This window comes from Aquarana catesbeiana, linkage group LG12, assembly GCF_042186555.1.
Source record: "Aquarana catesbeiana isolate 2022-GZ linkage group LG12, ASM4218655v1, whole genome shotgun sequence".
NCBI lineage: Eukaryota > Metazoa > Chordata > Amphibia > Anura > Ranidae > Aquarana > Aquarana catesbeiana.
The window spans coordinates 227,981,165-227,994,503 of NC_133335.1; the positions used below are offsets into that span (position 1 = coordinate 227,981,165).

At 47.4% G+C, this 13,339-nt stretch overlaps 1 protein-coding gene across 4 annotated transcripts in view; it reads right to left on the reverse strand.

Moving 5' to 3' along the window:
• CEP131 (centrosomal protein 131) overlaps positions 1-10,004 on the reverse strand; it is a 120,910-nt gene extending 110,906 nt beyond the window's left edge. For all 4 annotated transcript variants that reach the window (XM_073606858.1, XM_073606855.1, XM_073606854.1 and 1 more), the window contains exons 1-3: positions 9,860-10,004; positions 2,569-2,739; positions 1,427-1,509 (exon numbers count right to left, since the gene is read on the reverse strand). In XM_073606858.1, coding sequence (XP_073462959.1) covers positions 1,427-1,509; positions 2,569-2,733 — 248 coding nt within the window. In that variant the 5' untranslated portion in view covers positions 2,734-2,739; positions 9,860-10,004. The remainder of the gene's footprint in view (positions 1-1,426; positions 1,510-2,568; positions 2,740-9,859) is intronic.
• Positions 10,005-13,339: the final 3,335 nt, after the last annotated feature.

The window sequence follows — 13,339 nt, forward strand, 5'->3', positions numbered from 1 at the left end:
TACATGCTAGGGGGAGTACAACTGGGGGAATCAGTGGTGGAGAAGGATCTGGGGGTTTTGGTAGATCATAAGCTCAATAATAGCCTACAATGCCAAGCTGCAGTCCTTTCTTGTATTAGGAGAGGTATGGACTCCAGAGAGAGATATCATTTTGCCCCCCTGTACAAATCATTAGTAAGACCTCATCTGGAATATGCAGTTCAGTTTTGGGCACCAGTTCTCAAAAAGGATATCAGGGAACTGGAGAAAGTGCAGAGAAGGGCAACCAAACTGATAAGAGGCATGGAGGAGCTCAGCTATGAGGAAAGATTAGAGGAACTGAATTGATTCTCTCTTGAGAAGAGGAGATTAAGGGGGGATATGATCAACATGTTCAAATATATAAGGGGTCCATATAGTGAACTTGGTGTTGAGTTATTCACTTTAAGTTCATCACAGAGGACAAGGGGGCACCCTTTACGTCTAGAGGAAAAGAGATTTCATCTCCAAATACGGAAAGGTTTATTTTCTTTTCTCAGTAAGAGCTGTGAAAATGTGGAATAGACTCCCTCCAGAGGTGGTTCTGGCCAGCTCAGTAGATTGCTTTAAGAAAGGCCTGGATACTTTCCTAAATGTACAGAATATAACTGGGTACTAACATTTATAGGTAAAGTTGATCCAGGGAAAATCCGATTGCCTCTTGGGGGATCAGGAAGGAATTTTTTCCCCTGCTGTAGCAAATTGGAGCATGCTCTGCTGGGGTTTTTTGCCTTCCTCTGGATCAACTGTGGGTATAGTATTGGGTATATTGGATTGTATGATATTTTTTTTTGTTTTTTATGGTTGAACTGGATGGACTTGTGTCTTTTTTCAACCTGACTAACTATGTAACTATGGAGTAAAGTGAGCATCCTCCACTCCGGGGTCAGATCTACTATAAAGGGGGGGGGGGCTCCTCACTGCCTCTCCTTGTCTGGGGACTGCAGGTCTCAGCCTGTCCATCACCTGACTTTAATTACCCAAAAATCCCTGACAGGTAGCCTTAGAATCGGGTCCTCGTGCATCTCAATAGGACACAGGGGGGGAGGGGTTGGAACTCTGCACCCCCCTCCTTGTCACTCTTTGTTACAGAGCACACTACAAAAAGGTAAGCAATGTAATCCCCCCCCACCCCGGGAGAACATCTGCCACATTCCGGCAAAGATGAGCAGCGTGCGGCCCCCACCTCGCTGATCTTCTATTATCCCCCCCCCAGGGGGCAGCAGCTGGAACCACAAAAGGTCAGAATATGAAAAGCCGGCCGCCCCCCCCCTCAGAGTCCCGGCACTTGAGTACACGGCTGTCTCTGGGAAAAGGCCGGTGGGTCTCCGTGGTGCGGATTTTTCCTTCGCCTCCCACATTTGTACTTATCGCTGCGTCTTGCCGTACCGGCGTCTGGTTGCATTACCTGAGCAGATCGCTGTTCTCGGGGGTCACCTGAGTGGTGCTGTTGGAGCGGCGAAGGTTATTGATCGCCCGCGGCGAGTCTTTCTGTACAGGAGACAGGAGCAGAAGAAAAAAAAAGGTCAGAAAGGCGATCGGAGATTACAAAATAAATAAAAACGCTCAGATTTGCTGCCATTAACCCCTTCCTCAGCCGTTTCCTTATCCACAATAAAATGTCAAAATTTAATTTGGGCAAAAAAAAAAAAAAAATAGAAAATTGTCCAGACACAACACTACCAGCCCCCACAAGATGTGTGTAAAATATAAAATAATATAATATAATATATAGATTTATACACACACAGTGAGCATACACACTATATTACCAAAAGTATTGGTACACCTGCCTTTACATGAACTTTAATGACATCCCAGTCTTAGTCCGTAGGGTTCAATATTGAGTTGGTCCACCCTTTGCAGCTATAACAGCTTCAACTCTTCTGGGAAGGCTGTCCACAAGGTTTAAAAGAGTGTCTATGGGAATGTTCGACCATTCTTCCAGAAGAGCATTTGTGAGGCCAGGCACTGATGTTGGACGAGAAGGCCTGGCTCGCAGTCTGCTCTCTAATTCATCCCAAAGGTGTTCTATCAGGTTGAGGCCCCTGCCTTGGTCTCACTGTATGTAGGAATGTAGGCCCCCTACCTTGGTCCCACTGTATGAAGGAATGTCCCATTGTATGGAGGAATGTAGCCCCCCTGCCTTGGCCCATTATCCCTACATACATTGAAACCAAGGCGGGGGGGGGGGGGGGCTACATTCCTACATAAAGTGGGACCAAGGCAGGGGGGCTACATTCCTCCATACAGTAAGACCAAGGCGGGGGGGCTACATTCCTCCATACAGTGAGACCAAGGCAGGGGGGCTACATTCCTACATACAGTAAGACCAAGGCAGGGGGGCTACATTCCTCCATACAGTGAGACCAAGGCAGGGGGGGGGCCTACATTCCTCCATACAGTGAGACCAAGGCGGGGGGGGGGGCGACATTCCTCCATACAGTGGGCTATAGTTTAGTGTCCCATTACTATAAATCATTCCGGGGTAATAATTATTATTGTACAACAGGTGCATTGTGTGGGACGTCCAGTCCCTGTATATCTCACCAATGAGTTGCCTTTGCTCCGGGTGTCGGTGGCGACAGAGATGGAGCGGGAGATGAGCTTGGCGCTGCTCGGGCGTTTGGTGACAGAGACCTGCGAGCCGGTGAGGGTCAGTTCACTGTTGTTTCCTCCTCCCTGCTGGACGGGAGTCCCGAGTGGGCTCTGCATGGCGACCTGCCGGGAGGAAGCATAATAGATTTATATCGTATGATTATATAAAAATTGCATCTCTGATTCCCTCTGCCATCTCCTCATAGGATGTGTTATTGCTACAATGTGTACAACGTCACGGAATATGAAGCCGCTACATAAACCAGATATAACATACAGTGCAGTGCCCCCCCTCCAATTTATATTGTATGATTATATCATCTCCTTATAGGATGTGTTATGGCCACAATGTATGGAAAGTAGAAATCAGCGTTAGAGTGAAAAATGTTGGCAGCAAGCAACGCAGGTCAATATACATATACTGCTCAGAATATACATTTATAGGGGTATTGCACCCTAAAACAGTATATCGCTACAATGTGTACAATTCCACGGATTATGAAGCCGCTATATAAAACATATAACATCCAGCACAATGCGCTCTTCCCATTACTTATAAATGATACGAATGTTATAATGTGATGTAACAAACACATCTGCAGAACTGAGATTCCTGGAGAAAACTCTGCTCCGGGCTCCCCCCCCCCCCAGTCATTATCATGGGACACATCAGCCAATGTGAATTCTGGGGCCCCTCTGACCAAATCTGTCTTTGTGAGCAGCACTGGAGGGAGCTTTAAACAGCATTTCGGGAAAGAGGAGCAAAACAGCTGCAGTCTGGGGGGGGGGTTTAAAGGTCAGCCTCATCAATGCTTCTCATTGTCTCTCCTCTCCTGGGAATGTGAATGGTCCATTTAAATACCCCCTGTGGATTGGCTGTTGTCATCACAAGGGGGCCAATAGGAAGTTCTCTGCTCACTCCAGCCCTCTGGTCCATTTAAATCTCGGTGTGATGAGTGTTGTCTGCTCCCTGCATTGTCCTCTCCCATTCACATTGTACCCCACCCAGACAAAAAACTTTTCCCTTACAGTAGTTCTGGCTGGAGTAGATACCACTGAGACACCGCTGTAAGATTTCCCCTCACTTCCTGTCCTGGTGACAACGCTGTTGGGGAAAAGACAGCACTGAAAATCCGACAGGGGTTCACCCACTCAATAATATTATTAAATAAAATAAAAATGAATAAAAAAAAAAAAAAAAATTATTATTAATAATAATAATAATAATAATAATAATAATAATAATAATAATATATAAACAGATTTGGCTGGAGATGAATTTTAAAAGGCCATTACGCTACAATATAGGGTAACATTACTCAACATTTTTTTTAGTCACAGCACTCTTTAAAAGTATGCAAATTCCCCATCACATCAGGTGGTCCAACCCCCCCCCCCCATATATCACATCAGGAGCCACCCCCCCATATATCACATCAGGAGCCACCCCCCCCCCATATATCACATCAGGAGCTACCCCCCCATATATCACATCAGGAGCTACCCCCCCATATATCACATCAGGAGCTACCCCCCCATATATCACATCAGGAGCCCCTCCCAAATCACATCAGGAGCCCCTCCCAAATCACATCAGGAGCCCCCCCCCCATATATCACATCACGAGCCCTCCCCCCATATATCACATCACGAGCCCTCCCCCCATATATCACATCACGAGCCCTCCCCCCATATATCACATCACGAGCCCTCCCCCCATATATCACATCACGAGCCCTCCCCCCATATATCACATCACGAGCCCTCCCCCCATATATCACATCACGAGCCCTCCCCCCATATATCACATCACGAGCCCTCCCCCCATATATCACATCACGAGCCCTCCCCCCATATATCACATCACAAGCCCCCCCTCCATATCACATCAGGAGCCCCCCCTCCATATCACATCAGGAGGCCCTCCCCAATTCTGAGCCCCCCCTAATCACACAGTTGGCTCATCACATCAGAGGGTGGGAGATGGACTTCCACCTTCTCTGCCGTGTATCAGAGTCAGCGTTGATGAGGTGCGGGTGAATGACATTGTGTGTCCTGGACCTACAGTGTCATTGGTTGTTATGGTGCTGGCAACTCATGAATCTGATCCAGGGGCAAACTGGGTCCCATGCTTGTAGCACCCCAGGGAAGCCCAGAGGGCCTCCCAGCATGTTACGGGACCCTGGTGGAGAAGTATAAGAGCTCATGCAGAGGGGTGTCATTAACAATACTTAGATCTCACCACCTTCTCCTCCGTTGTTCACTACCTCTGCCCTCGACCTGCACCCAGTGCAATCTGCTCTTCAGGAATATTTACCCCAAAGCAGCGGGGAGGGGGTGCTGGTGATTGAGCCCCACCCCCACTGACTATGAGCTTATTCACACGAACTGTGCCCATTCCAATCAAGGGATCCATGAATCGATCACTAAACCATACAGAAGTCACTTATCTTCCTGCTGTAGTGGAATATACTCATGTTTCTGCATTCGTTTACCTCTGATCCATCGCATGAAAGTAGAACTATCGGCAAAAAAGTTTTTTGTTTAATTTTAGATGGAGTAAGGGAGGGTTATAACCCCTGTCAGGCTTGTTTTTGCCATCTGTGTCACATTGGGGAGATTTCCCTTCACTTCCTGTCCCATAGCCAAACAGGAAGTGAGAGGAAATTCTGCCAAAGTGAGGGGATCTCTGGCTGTCACCAGAACTAGTGTCCCCATTGGAAGGTTTCCCTTATATTCCTGTTCTGGGGACAACCCAAAATTTGGGATTTTCTTTGACTCTCAGTGATAATAGTAAAACAGGACAAATAGAGGAGAGCGACTCTCCCTAACGGGGACACAGACAGCAATAAAAACCTGACAAGGGGTCTCATCCCTCTCCTTTCCATCCAAAACGAAATAAAAATTTAAAAAAAGATTGCCTTTAGTTATACTTTAAGGTCCAAGCAAAACGCACATCTGTTTATATCCATCTGCCTATAAAATAACAAGAAGTCGCCCCGATCCTCCTCTTCTGGAGTCCCCCAGCGATGTTCTCTCCTCCTCTTCTGTGTGTGCCCCCATAGCAAGCCACTTCCTGGGGGGGGCACACGTGGGCTCGCTACTTAGTGGGGCTGTGTGCATCCATAGACGCATACAGTGGATCCCTCTGCTCTCAGTCTGTCCTGTGAGAGGAATGGAGAGAGAGCAGACAGGACTGCACTGGATCACAATAGGAAAGGGGATGCTGGTTGGGGGGGGGGGGGGGGTAAATGGGGCATTTTTTTTACCTTCATACAGAGACTGATTCAATTTCAGTGTTAAAAAAAAAAAAAGTCTCCATCTCATCACAAGTCAGTCCCCCTGATGCTCCCATCAGGAGAGAAAACTTGACCAATACAATCATTGCTAAATAAGGGGGAAGATAGCGTGGTGTATAGTGTATATAGGGGGAAGATAGCGTGGTGTATAGTGTATATAGGGGGAGATAGCGGGGTGTATAGTGTATATAGGGGGAAGATAGCGTGGTGTATAGTGTATATAGGGGGAGATAGCGTGGTGTATAGTGTATATAGGGGGAGATAGCGGGGTGTATAGTGTATATAGGGGGAGGATAGCGGGGTGTATAGTGTATATAGGGGAGGATAGCATGGTGTATAGTGTATATAGGGGGAGGATAGCATGGTGTATAGTGTATATAGGGGGAGGATAGCATGGTGTATAGTGTATATAGGGGGAGATAGCGTGGTGTATAGTGTATATAGGGGGAGATAGCGGGGTGTATAGTGTATATAGGGGGAGATAGCGGGGTGTATAGTGTATATAGGGGGAGATAGCGGGGTGTATAGTGTATATAGGGGGAGATAGCGGGGTGTATAGTGTATATAGGGGGAGATAGCGGGGTGTATAGTGTATATAGGGGGAGATAGCAGGGTGTATAGTGTATATAGGGGGAGATAGCGGGGTGTATAGTGTATATAGGGGGAGATAGCGGGGTGTATTGTGTATATAGGGGGAGATAACGGGGTGTATTGTGTATATAGGGGGAGATAGCGGGGTGTATTGTGTATATAGGGGGAGATAGCGGGGTGTATTGTGTATATAGGGGGAGATAGCGGGGTGTATTGTGTATATAGGGGGAGATAGCGGGGTGTATTGTGTATATAGGGGGAGATAGCGGGGTGTATTGTGTATATAGGGGGAGATAGCGGGGTATATTGTGTATATAGGGGAGATAGTGGGGTGTATGGCATATCTATAGGGAGAGATAGCGGGTTAGAGAATAGCGGGGATAGCGGGAGAGAGAATATATATATATATATATATATATATATATATATATATAGGGAGATAGCGGGGTGTATGGTATATATAGGGGGAGATATTGGGGGGTGTATGGTATATATATAATAGGGGTGCGCATCTTCACTGGCCTCACAATTCGATTCGATTATGATTATCCGGTCCACGATTCGATCCCGCGATGCATCACGATTACTGTGCACGGTTTTCAGACATGGTACAGGAGATGGTCAGAGACTGCAGACATGGTACAGGAGATGGTCAGAGACTGCAGACCTGCTGGATGTGGTAAGGGAGGTGCCAGACTGTCCTATCCAAGCTGACCAATACCCCGCCCCCCTCACCACTAAGATGTCACCATATAATACTGTTTCATTACCATAGCGCTCCTCTGCCCAGTGTCACCACAGACTAATTCCCATCCTTCACGACCAAAATCCACACAGTCCTCTGCTCCCCCCCCCCCCCCCCCCCACCTCTACACACTAAGGATGCAGATAGGGCAATAAAAAACAAAAAATGGTGTGCAGTGCTTTGTGGTGATGTACAATTAGTGAATAAATATAGTCCTGAAACATATAAATCTGTGATCTGATTGAAAGAAATCTTTTGTGTATTCAAAGTAATTCCAGTGCTGAGTGTTCTCTGCTGTGTCATTCCTGATTTCTGGTGAATGATTAGAACACAGCAAAAACTTTGAATACACAAAAGATTTCTTTCAATCAGATCACAGATTTATATATTTCAGGACTATATTTATTCACTAATTGTACATCACCACAAAGCACTGCACACCATTTTTTTTTTTTTATTGCCCTATCTGCATCCTTAGTGTGTAGAGGTGGGGGGGGGAGCAGAGGACTGTGTGGATGCTGGTCGAGAAGGATGGGAATTGGTCCGTGGTGACACTGGGCAGGGGAGCGCTATGGTAATGAAACAGTATGGTGACAGGTTAGTGGTGAGGGGGGCGGGCTATTGGTCAGCTTGGCTTGGACAGCACAGTCTGGCACCTCCCTTACCATGTCCACCCCCCTCGGTGTCCTCCCCGCGGCCCCCTCACCTGGCTGATCGGTCACACCTGGCTGGATATGCCGCGGCTCCACTCTCCTCCTCAGAGCCCAGTGCTCCACAAGCTGGCCGCCACTCTTAGCAGCAGCTCCAAACACCGGCACTCCACGTCCCGGCCAAAGTGCACACAGTGTCGCTCCTCGACGCAGGGCAGGACGTCAGTGGGTGGAACGAGGTGGGAAAAGCCAGGGCGGCTTACTCCCACGGCTCTTTGGCGGCTTTCGGCTCCGCTCGGTCACGAAGGCGGGGCATAACGCGGCGCGAGGATGACGTCATCCAAACATTGATTATTCCAGTTGTAGCATCGATGCCGCATCATGTATGGTCGAATCGCGATGCATCGACGCTATGATTATTTTCAACAGTGTATAATATATATATATATATATATATATATATATATATATATATATATATATGAATGAGATAGTGGGGTGTGTGTATATATATATATATATGGGGGAGATAGTGGGGTGTATGGTATATATAGGGGGGAGATAGTGGGGTGTATGGTATATATAGGGGGTGTAGTGGGTAGCACTCTCGCCTAGCAGTAAAAAGGGTTGCTGGTCCGAATCCCAACCACGACACTACCTGTCTGGAGTTTTCATGTTCTCCCTGTGCCTGCGTGGGTTTCCTCCGGGTACTCCGGTTTCCTCCCACACTCCAAAGACATGCTGATAGGTTAATTGGCTTCTGTCCAAAATTGGCCCCTAGTATACGAATGCGAGTTGGGGACCTTGGATTGTGGGCTCCTTGAGGGTAGTGTGCGATTTATGTGTGGAGCGCTGCGTAAATTGACGGCGCTATACGAGTACCTTAAATAAATAGGGATAATGGTAGACACGCACCCACACTCACTCAGGATGGACTGGTGTCTTTATTCAACCTTACTAACTATCTAACTATGTAGTGGGGTGTATGGTATATAGGGGGAGATAGTGGGGTGTATGGTAAATAGAGGGAGATAGTGGGGTGTATGGTATATATAGGGGGGAGATAGTGGGGTGTATGGTATATATAGGGGGGAGGTAGTGGGGTGTATATAGGGGGGAGATAGCGGGGTATATGGTATATAGGGGGAGATAGTGGGGTGTATGGTATATATAGGGGGGAGGTAGTGGGGTGTATATAGGGTGGAGATAGTAGGGTGTATGGTATATATAGGGAGAGAGATAGCGGAGTGTATGGTATATATAGGGGGGTAGTGGGGTGTATATAGGGGGGAGATAGTGTGGTGTATGATATATATATAGGGGGAGATAGTGGGGTGTATAATATATATAGGGGGAGATAGAGGGGTGTATATAGGGTGGAGATAGTGGGGCGTATGATATATAGGGGGGAGGTAGTGGGGTGTATGATATATATAGGGGGAGAGATAGCGGGTGTATGGTATATATAGGGTGGAGATGGTGGGGTGTATGGTATAAAGGGGGGAGATAGTGGGGTGTATATATAGGGGGGAGATAGTGGGGTGTATGGTGTATATATAGGGGGAGAGATAGCGGGGTGTATGGTATATATAGGGGGAGAGATAGCGGGGTGTATGGTATATATAGGGGGGGTAGCGGGGTGTATAAAGGGTGGAGATAGTGGGGTGTATGGTATATAGGGGGAGATAGTGGGGTGTATGGTATATATAGGGGGGAGATAGTGGGGTGTATGGTATATATAGGGGGAGAGATAGCGGGTGTATGGTGTATATAGGGGTTAGTGGGGTGTATATAGGTATATAGAGGGGGATAGTGGGGGGGGGGTGTGTGTGTATATATATATATGGGGTATATAGTGGGGTGTATGGTATATATAAGGGGAGATAGTGGTGTGTGTATATAGGGGGCGGATGGGGGTGCACATGGTATGTTAGGGAGGAGTTAGCGGTAGTTCTCACCCTCGGCCCTCCTCTGGTCCGCAGAGCTGACACTCTACACTCCTCTCGGCGCTCTAGACTTCCATGGCAGCAACACACAACAACCTAACGAACTCTCCCCGCCCACTGCTCCTCATTGGCCGAAGCGGAGGCTTCTTCCCGCACTAGTGGCGCCACAGCTGCCAATAGAAGGAAGTGGGCGGGGACTCCCGGCACAGTTTGGTGGAGAACACAAAAGGGGCGGTGCTTGGTTTCTCGGTATTCGCGGTGTGGTCCAGGAGGCGAGGCGGGGGGGCGGTCCAATACATCATTGGAGCGGTCTTACGTTAGGATTACGTCACTCCACTATAATCTGATTGGAGGGTGATGGATGTTCTAAAGTATTTCTTCTTTCAAATGTATAAATCATCAGATAATGCTGAGATTATAATATGAGAGTATTACAGAATGATATGGAATATTTCCAGGTTATATCACTCTGCTATTACATTATTACTATATTACATTATAGTCCATGAACATATTATTTTAGTAATATATATTATATTATTTTTATCTTGATTATTTATCTTAACTATCTTATTTATGTTTTATCTTATAATATTATATTCATTTATTATATTATATGAATACATTATAGAATATTTTATTATATTATTACATTATATGAATACATTATTACACTTTTTTTTTTTTAACATTCAATTTTTTTTTTAAATTTAGTTATCAGAACATAAAATAACAAATAAAGACCTTAAGAAAAGTATAACAGGATTCACACTATTACAGTTACATTATTACACTTTAATGTTACATTATACAGTACAAGTCAGACTGATTGTATGAAATGCGTCGCCCTTCCACCTTGCTGCAATGGCCGGTTATCGGTTGGGTTGGTTCCCATTCATTTGTTCAGACGGATTTTGGTATTTTTTTTCCCATTCGCTATGAGAAGTTTCTTTGTTATATTTTGGGAGAATGTGAACAGATTATAGGGGGATTTATTAAAGACAAATAGACTGTGTACTCTGCAAGTGCAGCTTCTCCAGGGGTTAATAAATAAGAGGAAGCTCTGCTGGCTTCCATCATCCAATCACGTGCAAGCAAACATGCTTTTTTTTTTTTTATATTATTTTCCTTGCACATGATTGGGTATTCTCTGCAAAGTGAAGCTTCACCTCATTTACTAAGCTCTGGAGGAAGTGCATTTCCAAAGTGCACAGTCTATTTGCGTTTAGTAAACCAACCCCTTAGTTTAGTTGCATATTGTTGCATACACCAGCAGTATGCTCCGATCAGCCATAACATTATGATTCCCCCCCACTATGGACTCCACTAGACCTCTGAAGATAAGCTGTGGTATCTGGCACCAAGCCATCACTAGTCCTTTAAGTTGGGGCCTCCATGGATTCGACTTTGTTTTTCCAGCACATTCCACAGATGCTTGATTGGATTGAGATCTGAAAAATTTGGAGGCCAAGTCAACACTTTAAAGGGTTTGTTAACCTATTTATATAAGACTATGCTATCCCATCTATTAGAGGCTGGCATAGCACACAATGTAACAAGCGTTTTAAATACCGTATTTGAGCTGTCTTCAGGCCGGTCACATGTCTCACAGTCCCTTTACAGCTCCGATGGATGTCTTCTGCAGGAGCAGCCATGATCTCCCTCTGAAGTCAGCCGGGGAGATCACGTGGCCGATCGTCTCCTCTGCAGGAGCTCTGTCTCGTAGCTGTAAAGCGGCCACGAGTCACGTGACCGGCCTGAGGACAGCTCAAATTCAATATTTAGAACACTCGTTTTTTAAAACTACTTACATTTTGTGCTATGCCAGCCTCTAATAGAGGGGCTGGCAGTGACAATTGTACCTTTTGGGGTGGGGTGGAGACAGACACAGAGAGGGAGATGACAGGCAGGAAGGAGGGGGTGAGGGGGAGAGAGGAGCGCAGAGGGGACAGCAGTGTATGATGCAGGGTTGTACTCTGACCACGGTGGTCAGGGCTGAGTAGCCCTGATTTTCGTGGTCATTATAGAGAGAGGGGATACAGGAAATGCCAGGTTCAGGGAAGTTGTTTTTACAGTTTAGAGAGGGGAAGATTACACAGGACAAGCACTGTGCTGTGTAATCTGCTTTAAGGGACCAGGATCTGTACACCTTCCCACACCACCTCCATCAATGAGCCTTCCCTCCCCACCTCCATCAATGAGCCTTCTCTCCCCGCCTCCATCAATGAGCCTTCCCTCCCCACCACCATCAATGAACCTTCCCTCCCCACCTCCATCAATGAGCCTTCCCCTACCATCTCCATCAATGAGCCTTCCCCCACCATATCCATCAATGAGCCTTCCCTCCCCACCTCCATCAATGAGCCTTCCCTCCCCACCTCCATCAATGAGCCTTCCCTCCCCGCCTCCATCAATGAGCCTTCCCTTCCCACCACCATCAATGAACCTTCCCTCCCCACCTCCATCAATGAGCCTTCCCCTACCATCTCCATCAATGAGCCTTCCCCCACCATCTCCATCAATGAGCCTTCCCTTCCCACCTCCATTAATGAGCCTTCCCTCCTATCTCCATCAATGAACCTTCCCTCCCCACCTCCATCAATGAGCCTTCCCCCGCCATTTCCATCAATGAGCCTGCCCTCCCCACCTCCATCAATGAGCCTTCCCCTACCATCTCCATCAATGAGCCTTCCCCCACCATCTCCATCAATGAGCCTTCCCTCCCCACCACCATCAATGAACCTTCCCTCCCCACCTCCATCAATGAGCCTTCCCCTACCATCTCCATCAATGAGCCTTCCCCCACCATCTCCATCAATGAGCCTTCCCTCCCCACCTCCATCAATGAGCCTTCCCTCCCCACCTCCATCAATGAGCCTTCCCTCCCCGCCTCCATCAATGAGCCTTCCCTTCCCACCACCATCAATGAACCTTCCCTCCCCACCTCCATCAATGAGCCTTCCCCTACCATCTCCATCAATGAGCCTTCCCTTCCCACCTCCATTAATGAGCCTTCCCTCCTATCTCCATCAATGAACCTTCCCTCCCCACCTCCATCAATGAGCCTTCCCTCCTCCACCTCCATCAATGAGCCTGCCCTCCCCACCTCCATCAATGAGCCTTCCCCTACCATCTCCATGAATGAGCCTTCCCCCACCATCTCCATCAATGAGGCTTCCCTCCCCACCTCCATTAATGAGCCTTCCCTCCCAACCTCCATCAATGAGCCTTCCCCCACCATTTCCATCAATGGGCCTGCCCTCCCCACCACCATCAATGAACCTTTCCTCCCCACCTCCATCAATGAGCCTTCCCCCACCATCTCCATCAATGAGCCTTCCCTCCCCACCTCCATTAATGAGCCTTCCCTCCCCACCTCCACCAATGAGCCTTCCCTCCCCACCTCCACCAATGAGCCTTCCCTCCTCCACCTCCATCAATGAGCCTTGCCTCCCACCTCCATCAAAGAGCCTTCCCTCCCCACCTCCACCA